The 19,336-nt window shown below is 45.9% G+C and overlaps 1 protein-coding gene across 2 annotated transcripts; it reads right to left on the bottom strand.

The window, feature by feature from the left end:
* Nucleotides 1-205: 205 nt before the first annotated feature.
* LOC135386109 (protein krasavietz-like) lies at nucleotides 206-19,303 on the bottom strand. Of its 2 annotated transcripts, none has more exons than XM_064615847.1 (10): nucleotides 19,227-19,303; nucleotides 17,864-17,934; nucleotides 17,569-17,745; nucleotides 16,210-16,385; nucleotides 15,876-16,121; nucleotides 13,630-13,716; nucleotides 13,485-13,568; nucleotides 13,037-13,322; nucleotides 10,510-10,632; nucleotides 206-649 (listed from the first exon to the last, which is right to left on the bottom strand). In XM_064615847.1, exons 2-10 carry the CDS (start codon nucleotides 17,922-17,924, stop codon nucleotides 630-632), a joined length of 1,260 nt encoding a protein of 419 aa, XP_064471917.1. In that variant the 5' UTR covers nucleotides 17,925-17,934; nucleotides 19,227-19,303; the 3' UTR covers nucleotides 206-629. The 2 variants fall into 2 exon arrangements, with proteins under 2 accessions (XP_064471917.1, XP_064471918.1); XM_064615848.1 differs by lacking the exon at nucleotides 19,227-19,303 and adding an exon at nucleotides 19,029-19,154.
* Between the last annotated feature and the right edge of the window lie 33 nt (nucleotides 19,304-19,336).

Below are 19,336 nucleotides of genomic sequence, written 5' to 3'. Positions count from 1 at the left end.
CAAGGTAACGGCATGCACCGCTCTTTATCATGCTTTGGTCTCGTGCCAGGTGAGACTTGCAATCCTGCATTGCTTCCCTGCCAAACCTCACACATCGGCTCTGTGATGCATTTGACTGCGGAAATTGTTTGCCTGAACAATTTGATGAGTCACATGCCAAGTGTAGTAGCATGTGGTGTAATAAGCAAAAGCAGCGAAAACAAAACATTTTTGTCCAGCTTGCAGCCCCATCCTTGCTACAAGAGACAGAATTTTATTACTTTTAATTAGAAAATAATGAACAGAAAGCAATGGGCCTGACACAAATAGGTAAAAAACAGGGAGACAAAAAAAAAGAATCATTACTCTGCATATCATTCATTCCCCCTTCCAAAACAAAGACTGTAACCCAGTCTTCTTCGCTGCTACGCAACTGTACCACCGTGCTTACACTTCGCGTGCTTGGTCACCACTGTTGCCAGACAAAGGGCCGAAACAGCCTTTGCTGCTGCCGGTTACAAAAATAGTCTGTGTGTGTACAAAGGCGACAAGGGAAGGGCATTTGAAGGAAGATGTCCCCGACAGTAGAGGTGGCAGACGATTGCACGGTGGCAGGCGTAGAGTGCGGGTTATCAGTGGAGCCTGCTTCCTCAATCTTCACCTTCAGACTCTGAAAGAAAGTAGCACATGCTTTATCGTGATGACATGTGCCAAGCCAATACTTTGTGCGGCAGAAAAATACGCTGGTAGACGATGCGAATTAACAGTAATGTCGCAGTAATGTAATTGAACAGTATATGGTGGTTTCTCACGCAAAATAGGTAGCTACCATTGTGCTCTCTACACACGAAGGCCTAAGCTACTGCTGGGCTGCAAACACTGGAAGCCATTTTGCTTGTAGCCTACAGCACACATGGCATGGTGTGGACTGTATGCAAGAGTCCCAAAATGATCTGCTCTAAAGTATGATAGCACCTTAAAGGTGCAGTGAAAGGCTAACCTGAATGGCGACAAACTTTGTCTGTTGCATCTCAATGAGAGACAAGCATGATAACGAGCACAACACTGTACCATGAAACATACCTGTGCTGCTTTGCTGCTACTGTGCCACAGAGTAGCCTCGTTTACATGAACCCCAAAGGAGTGGGTTGAGTTGACTAGCAGGCTAAGTCAAACCCTACCTCGTCTACACAAACTCACCCCAACGGGAGGCAACCACAGCAGCGCTTGGCAAGTCCAGCTTAGCCCGAGTGAGTCACCATACCCGTCTTACTACAGTAAAATCTTGATGATACGATCATGAATGATACGAATTCTTTTCCGGTCCCGGTCAGAATGCCTATTCTTCCCATGTATTAGAGTTCGGATGATACGAACGCGTTATCTTGCCTTTACGGATGACACAAATGAGCCGAGGATGCGACAGAGGTCGTTCCCCCGTGACGCGAGAGCGCGCAAGTCATGCTGCCGCGTCTTTCGAAAAGGGAGGGCGATCCTCACCACGAACTCCCTTACATCATGGAGCGCAATGCAAGCAATGACTTTCCTTTTGGTGGTGGCGGAGATAAGATCAAAGGGAAAATTGAACGGCCCAGAACCTTATCTCTGTTTTGACCTTTTAACCCCCTCGCAACAATAAACCGCGAAGCTGTGTGACATCGCTCTAGCGGAAAACAGCAAACCCCAGAACACGTGGAGGGAACATATCCGGACAACTTGTGGCAACATTACGCATCACCATTCTGCAAGTCGGCTTTGCCTAATGCCTGCTTGCTTAAGGAGAAGCAACCTTTAGACCACTGTCGCGCGACTCGCGGGTGAAAGGCACGTACTACGTCTCTTGAATCATCTTGCGTATTTGGGCAACATTGACCAAAAACGGAGACACAAAAGCATTACAATCGACCCCTTTCATTGACAGTAACGGAAAATGCACAGTCACTGTCTATTTTCTTGCCTCAATTTTTATTTTGGTTTAATTCATTTGATACGAATTTTTTCCGCGACCCCGTGAGATTCGTATCATCGAGATTCTACTGTATCGGGTTGAGTCACCTCGACGTCAACGCGACCTGACAGGGTTTACGTTACAGAGTTGGACCCGACAACCTGATACAGCTTGCTCCTGTTGGGTTAATGTAAACGAGGCCAGTGGATGTGTTCACACACCTCCTGTATCAAATGCAGTGGATGTGTATGATGGACCACCACCCAATCAGCTTCTCCAACAAAATTTTAGTAGCAATGACAAGAAGGCAAGGGCATTTCAATTTGCAGCTTCTCGAAGTCAGAGACACAGTTGTGGTGGCTTATTGTGGCTTTCCCTATATGGCACACCTTACAACCCTTACCTAAATGCCTATTTGTCTCCTACCCTCCTAATTGTAGGATGGTGCATGAAAGAATGAATCTTTATTGTCGTCGTCTACACAACAGTCTGACTTCCTCTTCGTCAGTCGTAACCCATGTTACATCCCCCTTTCCAAGATATAAACAACCAAACAAAAAAAAGAAATGTACGTGTATATATAGAGAGAGACAAAAAGAAAAAAAAAAAGATTACAGAACAACAAGAACCTAACTTAGTCGTTTTCTGGGTAGCGTTTAGGATGCCTCCTTTCACGGTTTGACCTCCTGTATGAGATTTCAGCTTCAGCTCTTTGGCTCTGGTGATTTGTTCCTGCGGTTTCAAGAACATTCTCTGTTCTTGGTTCGTTATCTTGAGTTACAGGTACTGTGGATGTTCTCGCTTCTCGAAGGTGTTCTCGGGTGCGAACACAAGACTTTTCAGGAGTCTGTACAATGTACGATCTCGGTGTTTTGGCTTTGCCTACAACAACCGCTGGCGCCCACGTCTTGCTGAAGGTGTCGTAGAGTGTGACGGTGTGAGTTTCTTTCAAGATCCGGTGTGCTCTTGGAGGATCGATCGTAGTAGAACTTTTGCTGTCTTCGTATTTCTTCCAGTCTTCTTTTTACAGCTGTGGGTGGAACGACTCGCGGTTCTAATTGCTTTGCACTCGTGGGAAGGAGAGTCCTTGCCGTTCTACTCATGAGTCGTTGTGTTGGTGACTTGAGAATGTTATCTCTTGGAGTGTTCCTCCACTCCAGGATTGCGTAGAAAAATTCGTCCTCAGTTTTTGTCTTCCGCAGAAGTTGTTTTGCTTGGCGCACCGCTCTTTCGGCCATCCCATTTGATCTTGGGTGGTATGGGCTGGAGTAGACGTGTTTCACTTGCATTCTGGTTAAGAAGTCGTTGAATTCTGCGCCGGAAAACGGTGGACCATTATCGGTAATCAAGGCAATTGGCAGGCCATGTGTTGCGAATGTCGTCCTACAAAAGTTGATGATGGTACTTGCAGTTGTGGTTCCCAACTTTTTGACTTCGAAGAAGAAGGAATAAAAATCCACCATCACAACGTATTTTTCTTGATTGTGAGTAAACAAGTCCATTGCGACACGTTCCCATGGTAATGTGGGGACTTCGTGGCTGAGTAATGGCATCTTGATGTTCTTCACTTGGTATTTTTGACATTGGCGACATTCGTTGTACTCTCGTTCGATGTCCGCATTCATTTCGGGCCAAAATACTGTCTCTCGCGCCCTTCTTTTCATTTTCTCTACTCCTGCGTGCGCAGCATGAAGCAACTTAGTTACAGTCCTCCTTAATTTGCTTGGTACTATGATCCGGTTTGATCGAAGCAATATTCCGTCTTCGAGATGAATGTCCTCTTGATAGGACCAATACTGCTTAGCTAGACGATGCACGTTGTCTTTTGTAGTGGGCCACCCTGAGGTCGTATACTTGTTGAGCTGTTGTAACTCGTCATCTGTATGGGTCGCTTCCTTGATATCGCGAAGCCTTTCTTGTGAGACAGGCACGAATTCCAGAGCATTCACGTATACCTTTTCTTCAAGTTCGACCATCCTCTGGGTGTCTGGAAACCTTGACAAAGCATCCGACAGAACTTGTTCCTTTCCTGGCCTGTACTTTACTTCGATCGAGTAGGCTTGTAGTAAGAGCCGCATACGCTGAAGCCTCAGTGGGCACTGATGAAGTGGCTTCTTGAAGATATTCTCCAGAGGTTTGTGATCCGTTTCCACCGTCACTACTCTGTGTCCCAATAGGTACTGGCGAAACTTTGTGCATCCATGAACTATCGCCAGCATTTCTTTTTCTATTTGAGCGTAGTTCTGCTGAGTCTCAGTCAACGTTCTCGATGAATAGCTGAGAGGCTTGCCATCTTGCAGTATCACTGCGCCAACACCGGTCTCGCTTGCATCTACCGATAACGTGATCGGTTTGGTCGGCGTATAGTATGCTAGTACGGGTGCCATCGTTAGACCCTTTTTTAGGTCTTCAAAGGCTTGTTGGTGGCTCTCAGCCCATACCCACGCTACGTCCTTCTTCAGTAATTCTCGTAGTGGCTCTGCCCTTTCTGATAACCGCGGGAGAAACTTGGACAGGTAATTAATCATTCCCAAGAATATTCTGAGTCTTCTGACGTTGGTTGGCTCCGGAATTGCTTCTATGGACTTTGTTCGTTCGGGGTCTATCTTCACGCCGTCAACCGTGAGAAGATGTCCGAGATACTTCACTTCGCTTTTTCCAAAGTGGCACTTTTTAGGGTTCAGCTTGAGATTGACTTCTCGACACCTCTTCAGCACATTCCGAAGGTTTTCATCGTGATCCTCCTTTGTGTCACCCCAGACCAGGATATCGTCCATGACGACTTGCACCCCTTTCAAATCATGCAAGATCTCGTGCATTATTCGCTGGAAAACTTCAGGAGCCGTGCATATACCAAAAGGCATTCTGTTGAAGCGGTAGTGCCCAAACGGCGTGCTCATAGTACATAGCTTAGAACTTGTAGGATCGAGTAGTATTTGCCAATACCCAGAAGCAGCATCAAGTGTCGAAAACCACTTCGGATGACCAACTTTTTCCACTACATCTTCTAACGTCATCATAGGATAGTGTTCTCGCAATAAGGCCTTGTTGAGGTCGACTGGATCAATGCATATCCTGACTTTGTTTGGTTTAACCACCACCACCATGTAACTTGACCATTCTGTTGGTCCCTCAACCTTTGAGATAACACCATCCTGCTCCATCTTCTTCAATTCTTCGTATACTTTCTGTCTCATAGCGACTGGAACCTTCCTGGCTGGCCGAACGACGCCTTGCACTCCAGGCTTTAATTTCATGCTGTACACGACGTCTTTTACTTTTCCCAATCCGTGGAAAATATCGTCGTACGGTTTTGCTACTGGATATTGCACTTGTGGATTGGTATCTGTCTCTGATATCGCTTCAATTCGTTTTAGCAGACCGAGTCGTTCACACAAGGATCCACTGAGTGTAGTTGGCACGTCTTCCTGCACCACGTAGAAGTCTTCAGTAATACAATGACCAGCATTCTGCACCTGTAGAGCCACTTTCCCTACAGCTTTCTTTCGGTGTCCGAAGAACGTACTGAGCGTTGTTGAGCAGTTCTTAACCTTCTTTTGAGTAAGCAACTTCACCAGTCTTGATGGAATAACTGAACAGTTGGCTCCAGTATCCAATTTGCAGTGCACGTCGTCTTGTTCAATTCGCAATCTCATTGACCAGCGATCATGCTTCCTTACGCCCCCGATTGACAAATGATTCAAGAAATAATCCTCGTCGCTGTCATCTTCGGTGTGCGGACTACTTTGTAGTTGCCTCACCCTCTCCCTTTCATGGGTCTTGCGAGTAGCTGCCGGTTTCCTTGTGTGACCCCTCATTATGTGCTTCGTTCTGTGCTCTTCAGGTGGGTTGCGACAAACTTTGGCGAAGTGGTTTAAGGTCCCACACTTGCTGCAGATCTTGCCTGCTGCAGGGCAATAATTAGTACGGTGCTCCAGGTATCCACATCTGGGGCAGTGTGAGGTCTTCCGTTGCAGGACGTTTACAGCTGCACATGCCTCGGACTTTCTTTCGTCGCTCGAAATCTCTTTAAACTGTTCTTGTGACCGCTCTTTTATGCGGCACCTTTCGAGAACTTTCTCGTAGGTCGGGTTTTCAGCTATCAACTTCTGTTGCAATTGTTTATCGTTCGTCCCCAGTACAATTCTGCTCTTTAGCATCCGGTTTTCGAGATCTCCATATTCGCAGTTGCGTATCATTGCTTTCAAATCCGTGAGCCAGTCATCGAAACGCTCATTCGGTTTCTGGTCTCGTTTACCGAAGACATACTCATGGTAGGTAAGATTTTCAGCGGGCTTCAGGTAGGATTGAAACTTTTCCTTGAGCACTTTCAGCTTCTTTTTATCGTCTTCGCTGTCGAACGCGAACGTGTTGTAAATTCTCCTACCTTCTTCTCCGATGCAAATCAGAAAGGTGGCTGCCTGCACGCTGTCAGTCTGCTGCGCGAGGTGTGTCGCCATCGCAAATAAGTCGAATTCCATGATCCACTTTTTCCATTCTTGCCAGATGTCGGCCGCAGTTGTGTCCAGGGCTTTGGGTGGCGGTAGTAAACTTGACATCATGACGGGATTGAGGTGTTGTCCGGGGCTGGACTCGCCGTTTCCATCGGCCATTCCAAAATCGAATGCTTCGCAGCTCGCGACACTTCTGACACCATGTAGGATGGTGCATGAAAGAATGAATCTTTATTGTCGTCGTCGTCTACACAACAGTCTGACTTCCTCTTCGTCAGTCGTAACCCATGTTACACTAATGACTCAGACTTCCAGCGTCCTGTCCCAAAATGTCCCACGTCCTGCCTATCCCCCAACCTAGCACCCTTCAAGGTGCCCGTGAAGTCAAGAATGAAGTGCACGGTTGGCTACACACACACCCTAACGACTTTTTCCACAGGGTATTCATGCTTTAGCGCATTACTGGCTCAAGTACATTGACGTTTGAGGTGATTGTGTCGGACAATACAAACCTGATTTCACCCACGCGAAATATACAGGGCGTTTGCTCTAATGTGTCCAGAAATTTTATTTAAAGCGAGCGATAAAAGAGAAACGAGCGCTACTTTTCAGCTACTTGACTAAGAAACAAGTGCTACTAGTAAAGCAGTACCTGTTTCTTACTCAAGTAGCAGAAAAGTACCACTTTCTTTTCTTTTATCTCTCGCTTTAAATATAATTTCTGCGGGCACATTAGAGCAAACACCCTGTAGTTGGTGCAAATTCCTTAGACGTTTTCATTGGAATCAACCTCATATATACAGGGTTCGTCAATCACCACGGTCCCTGAGACGCTCGTGCCAGATATCCACGAGCAAAAATGGGGGTGCGCGAATTACGCAATTTTGTTTTCTTGACATTTTTAGTGCAAGACTAGAGGAGCCCGAAACATGCGAGTAAAGACGTCAAAGGGTCACGTGTACCCTGGAGCAGTTGGGAGCGACGCGCTCCTATCGGACGCCCTTTTGCGTGAGCGTGCAATACAGCTCCTCAGTCACTGCACGTCGTAGTAACCGTCAGGGATGGCCGATACAGTCGAGCCCACTTATAACGAACTTCACTGTCGCGCGGTATTTGTTCGTTATATCCGAGCATTCGTACTAAGTGAACCATCCATAGTGAAGTGAGGAAACGCCAGAATTCACAACTATGCATGTTTATTTTGAGAAAAAGTCAGTGATACGGGCCTGCGCGCCGAAAGCCGAGCTTATCACGGTGCTCTCGAGCTTATTCAGTGCGGCCAAATGATCGTCGCCCAGTTCTTTGCTGCACACAAGTCGCTTCAGGGAAGCAATATACTCAAATCGCTACCGACGAACTTACTGTCGCCGGGGGACGCTCCGCGTTTTCGTCATTCTCGTCAGAATCCTGTGGGTCACATTCTGCCCTGACCTCACTCACGATGCCTTCATCGGTGAACGGCTCTGCAATGTCAGCGCCGTCGTCTGCGCCAATAAAGTCGTCCCAACCAATGCTGGGATCAGCCAGATCCGCATCTACGACGCGCTTCCACAACTCTTCGTGGAGCCCATCTTGTTGACAAGTATCCAAAACCACATCGTCTTCGTTGACAGCATCCATGAATCCCGCCTTGCGAAAGCAATGGAGAATGCACTGACTGCTGATTTCCATCCAAGACGCCTTGATCATTTCCACGGCACCAAACAAGGAGATGCGAAGCGGGATGTCAACAGTTGGACGATCGATGGCAACCAGGAGTCGCTGCACCAAACGCCGCCTATAGCACACTTTAAACGCATGGATGATGCCTAAGTCCAGCGGCTGAATCTTCGACGTGGCGTTCGGCGGCAAAAACAACACTGTGACCGCCGCCAGAGAAGGCTTCACGTGGTGCGCAGCAAAGTTGTCCAGCACAAGCAGGACCTTCCTCTTTTGTCGTGCCATGTCGCGGTCGAACTCTACAAGCCACTCGGCAAACAAGTCGCGGGTCATCCAAGCTTTTTTGTCGTGGCGATAGCGCACTGGCACGTAGTGGCCGAAGCATTGCGGCTTCTGATACTTCCCGATTACAAACGGCAGGCGCCGGTCGCTGCCGTCCATGTTCGTACACAAGAGCACAGTTATGCGAAGCTTGCTGTTCTTGCCACCACTACACTTGTCCCCCTTCAGTGCATGCGTTTTTGCAGGAAGCATTTGATAAAATAATGCAGTTTCGTCGGCATTGTACACATCCTGCGCACTGTAGCTTACGATCGTAGCAATGTTTTCGTCGAGCCACGTGTTGACATCCTCCATGTTGACAGAAGCGGCTTCTCCGGCGACACCCTTGAAGACGATCCCATGGCGAACCTTAAACCGATGGAGCCATCCATTCCCGGGGCTAAAATCAGGAAAGTCCAAAAGGAATGCGAAGTCTTTTGCCTTTGATAGCATCAATGGCCCACTGATCGGTATGTTCCGAGACCGGGCGTCCACGAACCATTTCAAGAGGGCATCTTCGACGTCTGCGTAGGTCGCCTTGCGAATCCGCTTCCGTGTCGTGGGGTCGGCGTTGATGGTGGCGTGCAAAAACTTCTCTTTGTCCTTTGCGATTGTCGATATCGTGGACCTGGACAAACCATACTTCCTAGCCAAATCCGAGTTCTTCTCGCCCCTCGCCAGGTCAGTAACGATTGCAACCTTTGTTCCAATGTCCACGGCTTTGCGTTTGGCACCGCATGTTGACGCCATGGTGTCTCCAATCTCCTACTCTTTCACCGTCGTGCACGGGACTGAAACAGACTTCGAGACGCGGGTGACACGGGCTTGCCGGCGGTCTGAAGGGAAAGAGAGGCCAGCACGTGACCAAAGCCCGTGCGGCGCCTGACGTGCAGGATTGGAGGCGCGCCTCAGGAAGAGGTGGAGGAGGAAAGGGCGCATAGAAGAGGGGAAAAGGGCAACAGGGAGCACTTTCCTCGGCTTTTCATAAAAGTTTTATGCACGTGTCATTTCGCTGTAAGCGAGCTGCGGGCGCGCAATTGTTCGCTGTGTCTGAGAAAAAAATACCATAGGCTTAATGCATATTTTGACGGTCGCGTCATTGTAGTTCGTAATAAGCGAGCATTCGTTGTAGGTGTGACCTTTATAAGTGGGCTCGACTGTAACTACTTCTACAGTAGTTTAACTATAACTAATAAATACTTTGCGATTGAGTAGTTTAACTAGTAGTTCAACTACTTTTCAGGGGAGTAGTTAAAACTACTTTTTTAACTACTGCAATGTCGTTTAACTACATCTATAACTACTTAACGTTGTCCACCGACACCAATCCCTTGTAGTGTTCTTGGACACCTAAATATGAATCACGAGCAATAATAAACTTTGGCGCAAGCCATTGCTACGATCGTCAAATACAAAGCTTGCGTCAGGATTCTTTCTGTGCCTACGCGATAAACTAAGTTTCAGAATTATTTCGCAGCAAATGAGGCTTCACTAGACAAGCATTAAAAGTGAAGATTTAGAACGCATGCGCGACACAACTACTCTGCACCTCCGTTCTCATCAAACAAGTAGCTCAAGGTAAAGGTCGGAAGCCCAATCGTGCCGTAAAGCTTTGCGGCAAAATCGGAAGTAGTTGGCGCCTTCAGTAACCTAACTACTGTAGTTAAGTGCTTAAAATAGTAGTTGAACTAGTAGTTGCCACTACATTTCTGCAAGTAGTTAACTTCTTTTTAACTACAATCAGGTAGTTTAACTACATGTAGTTAACTACTGGCCATCACTAGTAACTGTACACATCGCGCCAATCACATCCTTCAATCCAATCGGATTTCCGCTTAAAATTTCGTGCAAAATAAGGTATTCCGGGAAAATCCATCCAAAACGAAGGATGCCGTGATCGATTGCGGATTCAGTGAAATTTTGCGGAAAACCCATGGCCCCAAAGATGGGGCAACCCTGCTTCTAAGGGTTCTGGTCGATATTGTTATTTTTGTTTTGCTAAAAACCTCCAAAGGTTACTTCTTTTACGTTAACTTTCCCAAGTACAGTGAATACAGAATTGGACATATGAATGCACCATGAATCAGTATTCTCTTTTGAACATTGTTTGTTGGCATTAGGTTTCTCAAAAGAAGCATCTTGACCTACCTTCTTCTGCATTCTGCAGCCATTCCACAAAGCGCTTCATCTGATCAAGAAAGATGCTTTTACCCTTGTGTGAGTGGGATCCCTTGTACCATTTGAGGATTGCATCCTCACTCAGGACATCAGCTGCAATGTAATAAACGTTACACTGAGACAGTTAACAAAACGCAGCAGCACAATATCACACAAATGCAGTAGGGAACGCTGCTTATACCCTAGAAGACACAGAAACCAGTTGTGGTACAAAGTGATGGCCGGTAGCTTAAAAAGAACTGTAAAGTAAATGGCAGAAACTGTCTGCTTTTCTGAAAGCTTGCAACTTCAGGAACGTAATAGTTCTGCTCTATATTGAGCTTTCTTTTTCTTCTAGCAGTACAGTGAAACCCGCGTATAACGATATTGACGGTAATCGCGAATTCCATCGTTAAACGAGGGCTGACCTAAATAGCGCGTCCCCGAAAAGTCGCGCGCCACCCTGCGTGTAGCAAAAGAAAAAGAAACAGATGCTTAAAAAAAAACGCGAAGCTGTGTGACATCGCAGTGGCTTCGGAAAACATCGATCAGAACTTGTGGAGGGAACCAGACAACATAGCAGGGCAACTTCTGGCAACACTACACGTCACCATTCCGCAAGTCGGCTTCACCTAACGCCTGTGTGCTCTAGGAGAAGCTCACTTTAGAACACTGTCGCGAGACTCGCGGGTGGAAAGCACGTGCTAGGCCTTTTGAATCATCTCGCGAATTTGAGCAGCATTGGCCAAATACGGAGACATAAAAGCGTTACCACCTACCTCTTTCACTGACAGTATTGGAAAATGAACAGTCGCTGTCTATTTTCTTGCCTCAATTTTTATTTTGGTTTAATTCTTTTGATGTGAATTTCGGATGATACGAAGTTTTTCCGCTACCCCGTGACATTCGTAGCATCGAGACTCTACTGTATCTTATCGCGGCGACAATCGCCGCGTGGTTACGCGCACAGGACAGCGTCCAACATCGTTATACGAATACTCGGAACCGCGGTCTCCATCGCTATACGCGGGTCGTTTCCCCATAGAACCAACGTATATTTGGACGGTAAAATCATGAACCATCGTTTTACTAGGGATATCGTTATACGCGATATCGCTATCCGCGGGTTTTACTGTAGTAGGCCAGTAATAAATCAATCGTTTGGATCAGAATTTTTGCAAACAGCAGGGATACCGTGACAAAGAGATGCGGATGGTGAGAAAGGCCAATAGATGGCGCGGATCACACAGGCACGGAGCTCATATCGTGGTTACAACCGCTAATAATTTATACCAAACTTCTCTTGGGTTGCAGTTGGCCTTACGGTTATTAGTAGGGGTGTGTGAATATTCGTGTTCTCGAATTCGAATCGAATATCAAACGCGCAACTATTCGATTCGCGAATCGAATATCCAATATTCGATTTTTCGAATATTCGACTATTCCACGAATACGAACGACACAACCCGAAAGCGGGCTTCACCTGATGCTTCCGTGCATGAGGTGAAGGCTCCTTTACGAAATTGCCCTTGCTGCAGGACCAACACAGGCAGGACAGTGCTTAGTTTAAGGTAACGTTATCCAAAGTTAGTTCTGTAGACATCGTCTGTGGAAGGGGTGGCGCCCCTCCCATATGCAGTTTAGCGGTGCCGACGAGGGACTTTGATTTGATCTCTGTGAGGTTGCCTTTAAAAAGTTAGGACTCTCGAATAATGACTACAGCCCACGAACAAGAAGGGTGTCTTAAAGATGTCCTTTGCATCTAAAATTTCAGTAGTGCAACTTCCTAGGGCAAGTGCAAAGAATCTAAAGGGTGTTCATGGCAAAGCTGAGGCAGGATGCCAATTCGTTTGTTTCACAAATGGCCTGTGATTGCCTGAAACAATTACAGCCTCATCCGTATAATATGCTACTGCCTGGCATAAAATTTTGAAATTAAGGTAACCACTCCAGTAAGTGTAGGCTCACCCGAAAAGCAGGAAACACTCTCACGTAACATTAAAGAGTAGGGGCTTTAAACAGAAGAATTGCGTGTCTCTCTTGTAACAGTTAATGCTAGAAAAATTACACTAAAGGCATGGGCTACGAAATGGAAACTTTTAGTGCGAAAGTCACATATTGTAAATTTTGCACGAATATTCGATATTCGATTCGGTATTCGGAATTTTTTCCCCCCATTCGATTCGACTTAAAATATTCGGATTCGCACACCCCTAATTAAAACATATTTCATGCCAAAGTTTGCAAGCTAGCGTGCAAAAAAGACCATCCGCCAATCCACCTTGCAGGCGGGTCGTAGCAGCCGCCATTCACGGCCGTGGTAAATATCGAATAATTTCGCTACACGAACGATTTTCAACTTCATATGAGACAGGTCGAATTCTTTAGTACAGAGCAACAAAATGATTGTAGGCTCGTCAAATATCGTTTCATGGTCCCTTTAAGCACCACTGTCTTATCCAACCTCAGAAGCCACGTTTATCGATCTCTCTCCCTCTTTACGAAATGGAACGCTCACCTTTGTAGAGGAGGATGACAATCTTCTGGAAGACCTTCATGAAATTCATGTTGTCGTAGCAGAACTCTTGAATTCGCACCAGCAGGGCCACCTCCGCTTTTGGGGTTGTGGCAAATGCCTGCAGTAGGGATGTATACTGCCTTAGGTGCTTCAGGGCTTGGTCTGCCACAAGCTCCTCTTTCTTGTTCCAGTCCATGCCGGACATCTGTGTCGTCCATAGGAGAACCACCACTTCATGCTCCGGAAGGGAATACTTAGTCATGTATTCTTTCACGCTCTGGATTATCTGGAAAAAAAAAAAAAAGTTTGAATCTTGGGACATAGGAAGTGTGGCCCTGTTCGAAGTAGTGTGGGAAAGACACTGACACTGCATACAAGACAGACTGATACAATCAGGCAGAGTACAAGCTCCCAAAAGAAGAAAGTGCACAGAAAACAGGAGGCCTACCTCTTTAACAGGCACATCATTCTTGAGAAAACTGTTAACTTGCTGCTGCAGGTCCTTTTTCACTGTGGCACTTATTTGAGCTCTCTGCAAGACCACATTACTGTAAGCACACGCTTCATCACTGACAAAGAAAAAAATTGTGTACCTGATAGTCGAGCAGCTGGGAAATTTTGTGAGTCTTGAAAGTGGCCGTAAAATTCTCCGTGCTCCTCTTGCTTACCGGGAAAAACTCCTGCGGGGCGAGATAAATTACTACGGCTCTGGCAACCATAGCTTGACCAGCTAGAGCACACATGCCTAAACCCATATTTCTTTTTTTTTTTCATGTACGGCATTCACATTTCAGTTAGAAACACAACCATAATGACTGCGTTTGCATCCTTTGCAGCCACTATCCCAAAAGAATAAAGTAGCAAAGAGGTCAGAAATTGGGCTAGTTGGTGCAGATTAACGTTTTAAATAAAGCACAAACACAGAACATAGACAAAAGAAAGAAGATGACGAGGTACAGCACTGTCATCACTGTGCTATTTAATACGGAGCAACATTTGAAGCTTGGGGCGCATTACTAATGCATAAGGCCCTTCGTTTTCCGCGATTCCGTGGAATTCGGAATTAATCGCGGAATCCTTCGTTTGGCACAGAGTTTCACGGAATCCTTTATTTTTAAGGGTGTGTGGATATTAGAGTTCTCAAATTCGAATCGAATATCAATCACTCGAAGTATCCGATCCGCAAATCGAAATACCCAATATTCGGGTTTCCGGATAATTTGACTATTCGCCAAATACGAACGACACCTCCCGAAAGTGGGCTTCACGTGACGCTTTCCTGCATGAGGTGAAGCCGCCCCTACAAAATTGAAGCCTGCTTTACGAAATTGTGTATGCTGCGGGACAAAACAGAATAACATTAGCCCAAGTTTATTGTGTATACTTCACCTGAGGAAGGGGCGGCGTCCCTCCCGTATGCGGTTTAGCAGTAGCAGTGGGGGATTTTGATTTGATATCTGGGAGGTTGCCTTCAAGAAGACTTTTAAATAATGGCTACAGCCCAAGAACAAAAAGGGGTGCACTAAAAATGTAACTTCCCCAGGGCATGTATTGTAAACTCCTTCCTATAAAGTTCCTATGAACTCTGTAGATGCTAAAAGATCTTTCAGCAGGCATAAAATGATTTCGGGCGACAGACCACGTCAGATGAGAACACAAATATCATGTATGTAATCCTGAGCCACAACAGTGCTTTGAATGCAGCTGCAGCTGCATGCAGCTGCATGCAGCTGTTGCTCGCCACGGAAAATCGCGGAATTTACAAGTCAGTGCCGCGGAATTTTGAATTTGCCGCAGCAGAAAACAGAGGGCCTTACTAATGCATATAAAGCTACAATCTCTCAAACAAAAATAAACAAATATCCTGCAAAAAAAAAAAACCAGTCAAACCTCGTTACAACGAAACGCGATATAACGAAATTCCCGATAGAGCGAAATAATTTGGATTCCCCGGCAGAGGGCCATAGAGATAAATGTATTTTAACTCCCGCTACAACTAAACACTTTTTAGCCGCCGCCTCGATACAGCGAAAGAACGAGATAAGGTTTATGACCCCAAAGCCGACTTTAGGGTCACGAAAACAAAGGGCGCAAGCAGCGCCCTGTTCCCGCAGCGAAAAATGGCACGCGCAATTAGGGTCAAGAGGAACCTGGTGCCTACAAAAGGAAGTCTGAGTCATTGGAAGGTTAGGGATTTTCTTCCGAGGCTTCTCCTTTTCGCGCTTGTTTTGAACTGTCCGGTTGCAGGCAAGTAAAAAGAGCACGAGACGCAAGGCACCATCACGCGCGTGAGAAACGCTTTGTTCGCGTGGCGCCGTAAGTGACGAAATCAGCCTAGATGATTTTCTTGACGGGGACAAACATGCCGTAGCAACGGAAACACGGAAAACACACTGTCATAGACGTAGAAGGTTTGCGGGAGATCGCAACACGATATGGAGAACGCTGCGGAGGCTTCGGCAGCGTACGAACAATGCGTGACAGCGCATCTTCTAGGCATGACGCAGACGCAAATAAGCGGCTATTTCACGCAAGAATAAAATACCGTAGGTGCACTTTGGCGCTGTATTTGTAGTTGTTGTCATTTTTCACGAAAAACTTTTCCGCATCGTAGCGGGAGTTATTGACCCTTATGTACAGCGCGCGCCCTCGCAAAGGTCGCGATCCGTGACCTACAATTCGGTACAATTAAAGAAATTGCAGTCCCCGTGGGTTTCGTTATATCGAGGTTCGACTGTATATATATACATATTTCTGGAGCAGGAAGCTTTACATGGTCACCACATTAGAGTAAACCACAGCTTGTGCACTCTTTATATACAACATTGGTGGAACGTACCATCAGCCTGGAGTCCATACCAGACTTGCGAAGCACAGCCCACAGAGTGGAGGGATCCTTTTCTTCCAGCCATGTCTGCAGAACATCAACCAGATACTGCAGAGCAATGCCGTCCTTTACGAGGTGATCCTGCAGTGCATTTGCCAGCACAGATGCAGGCAACTGTCCCCCGGCCAACAGGAGAGCGTTCACCCGACCCAATTTTTGTCGCTGCTCGGGTGTGAACCCCTTCAAGAATATCAAAACCTGAAAACCATTTATCGCAAATGTTAATCGCGAGAAACTACAAAAACAGAACTGCAAAAACGAAAAGTGTGTGAAAAGGGCATGGTACCTTCTTGAACTCGTCTTCAAGCGTCTTTTCCAGGTACTTGTACCTTCGGATGAGCTTAGTGATGAGCTGGGCGTAGTTTTTGAGTGCGTCAATGCTGTTGGGGGCAGCAAAAATGCAGGTGTCCGTCTGTGAGGGCTTGGCCGAGTCTACATCCACAATGAGGCTACCTCCAGGAGCTGCGATCGTAACAGAAAAAGATTAAAAATGAATATTCAGCAAAAGGCTTTGTTCAGTTTTAGGCATAATATTCTACTCCACAGTTCGTTCATGTCACTGTCACATACTCGAAGCCCCCAGTAGTCTTGCAATATGCATTGGACTATAACGTACTTGCTCACATAATTTGTGCACTCTTTCTGTTGGTAGTGCAAAAATTATACGGTAACATTGAATTTGAATTTTCAGACACGATACTCCCACTTAGTACACCAGTCTAGCTCCTAGTAGAGACGGCATTAACGTTGCTACTACAATGCCCAAGCACGAAAAAATGTGGGCATACGTAGGGATGCAAAGGGAAGAAAATAATATTCCAGGAAAGAAGTAATTTCATTTTTTTCAGTCGCTCGCAGGTTTAAAAAAAACTTCAAAAATTCGAGATGGTGTCTTACGTATGCCAGCACATTGTGAGGCACCGCAGTTTCGGTTTTGCATTCAGTTTACAATGTGGTTTGATGAGCAGCAGCGAAAGATCACCGTCGCCATTAATCACAGTGTCCATGGCACTTGAGTAAAATAGTGTGACTGCTGTTGATCGAATGTTGGTGCATTTCTCCTTGTGCAAATCGTGAGCCCCTGGAGAAAAGGGGGAAATAGCAGCAGACATCTCTGCCAAAGCGACATGTCACCACCAGGAGAGCAATCTCTCGACTGCAGGGATCGAGGCCTGAATTTTGAAATGCTACATTCCTTTCCGATCCCTCTTTCGCTTCCAAAGAGAACCTTCCGCACAGTTTCAAACAACCCTTCCCTTACGGTCTTCCTTTCGCAGACGCGAAAGGGCTGCCTCTGAAAAGGTGGCTGATGGGCTACCTTTCGTTGCCGTCGTAATGCTATCAGTTTTCTTGTCTTCCAACAGGGCCTTACAGCTCCTTATTGGCTCAAGCAGGACCGCTGTCTTATCTGCTGTGACAGTCTCACTATCTTAGTAACAGTGTCTTAATTTTTTTCCAAATTTTCGGAAAAAGCACGAAATAAACCTGTTTTTTTTTTTTTCCTGAGGCTCAAATTTTCCGGAAATTTTACATCTCTAGGCCTACCGCTCCTACCAAGCAGCTGGAAATGGTTGGGAGGCAAAGTAGCAGGCACTCTACCGCTAATCCCACTGGTGATAGGTAGGTACCTATGACAGAAGCATACCTAGAATTCCTCCAGCAAGGAGAATGTCAAATATGACCTCCCCGTAGCGACGGTAGTCCAACTTGGACCCAGCAGAGTCAAGAAACTTGTGAACTGCTTCTAGGTCGGAGCCGGCCTCGGCAAACCCTTGTAGAAGGGCGTCACGAAAACCCACTGGGTCGTATTTCTCCTTCTCATCTGAAAGAATGCACCTGGGTTTTATTAAAGCTAGACAGATGCTGATATGGCACACACGGGACATTTAAGATAGGACTCGAAGATTTATTGCCAGACATATCTGCATTCCAATTCTCACCTCTTTTCCTGGTCTTGATGCGTTGACCTGATAGTGTCGGTTTTTCGGGTTTCTGACTCATACAAAAGCAGCTGAAATGAGAGTGTGTTCTCAATATTTTGCAAAGCGAAATGTTATATCTTGTGCAGAGATGTTCCAAGTATGCTAGAGCCGCTCACAAGATAGTAAAATGTGTGTTCGACAGAGGACAATGACATTTAGATCCTAAAGCAGCTTAAGAGCAACATTATCCATGTTTTTGCCCCTATAGTTAGAAAGTGGGAGACAACTTATTGGACAAAACGTGAAAAATACCATCATGTCACACATGCCAAATGTCACAGCATGACCAGATGACTGCTTTTACACCTAAAGTAGCAGACTTCAGCTAAAGCAACTCTAGGTCAAGTGGTCTTACTTGAACAACGTAATTTGTAACGATGAGGCACACTACACACAGCTCAAGCTTGCTTAGCGCACTATATCGCAACACTTAACGCACAATTCGCTCATTCTCGTTGTCACTAAATTCGAAAAAGCTGAAGAGTAAAAAAAAAGCAGTTGATTTCAACAAAAGTTCGGTTGCATTTGCTCGAAACTGCACTGTACCATCTGACTGAAGACAGCAAGGTCGAAAAACCCTGCTGACGTCACGGCCACAAACTCGCGGCCAAGGTCACTTTATTCGGTATCGCTTTTTTTTTTTGGCATAAGCAACAAGACAATGTCGTTTACGATGGCTAGGATACACTTTAAGCTCCCGATGAAGCATATCTGTCATCAAACCTTACGCTAACAACATTGCTGCAACCGTTAGCTCCTCCAGTATGATGGCTTCGCAAAGTTATTCAGCATCTAGCATGCGTATTTAAGGAAAAAAAAGCTATGCTTGACGTTGTTTAAAGAGATGTAGAAGTAACAGCAAGGCTTCAGAATGCGAACGTGCACCCGGCGCCGAGCTCACAACACAGCACCCTTCAAACTGGTTTCAAGTGAGAAAAAAATCGCCATGACTGTTCCAACTAGAACGATGCTCCACATAATACGTAGGGTTAACCGCTTCGATTGTTTTAAAGCGTTTAGTTTGATCTAATGAGACTTCTAGCAACGCAAGATTATGTGAAAAAAGACTGCTATGTTGGTTACAAGCTCCATACACAAGAAAATATCGAAAGAGACCTATTACCCAGCAACGATAAGGATTTCCGATGGTTAGGCTTAATTCCGTGACTCTGTCGAAACTTTAAAAGTTTGAGAAGCCAATATTCACAGGAGTCAAGCCCACTAACAGAATTTAAAAGCAGATGCGCGTGCAACCAGCACGTTTCTTGTGCGGTTTCGAATGGGAGAAAAAAGAAAGAAAAAGAGAGACCAAAATACTTACTGAAGTAAACTCAGGTTCAGCAGCCCTAACCCCAATGCGACGTGCGGACACAAATTAGCCGGTTCGCACTCGATGTTCGTTCACAAAAATCTGCACAGAATCATCAAAAT

This window comes from Ornithodoros turicata, chromosome 2 (genome assembly GCF_037126465.1).
Source record: "Ornithodoros turicata isolate Travis chromosome 2, ASM3712646v1, whole genome shotgun sequence".
In the NCBI taxonomy this organism is placed as follows: Eukaryota; Metazoa; Arthropoda; class Arachnida; order Ixodida; family Argasidae; genus Ornithodoros; species Ornithodoros turicata.
This window is presented reverse-complemented; position numbering and strand designations above follow the sequence as displayed.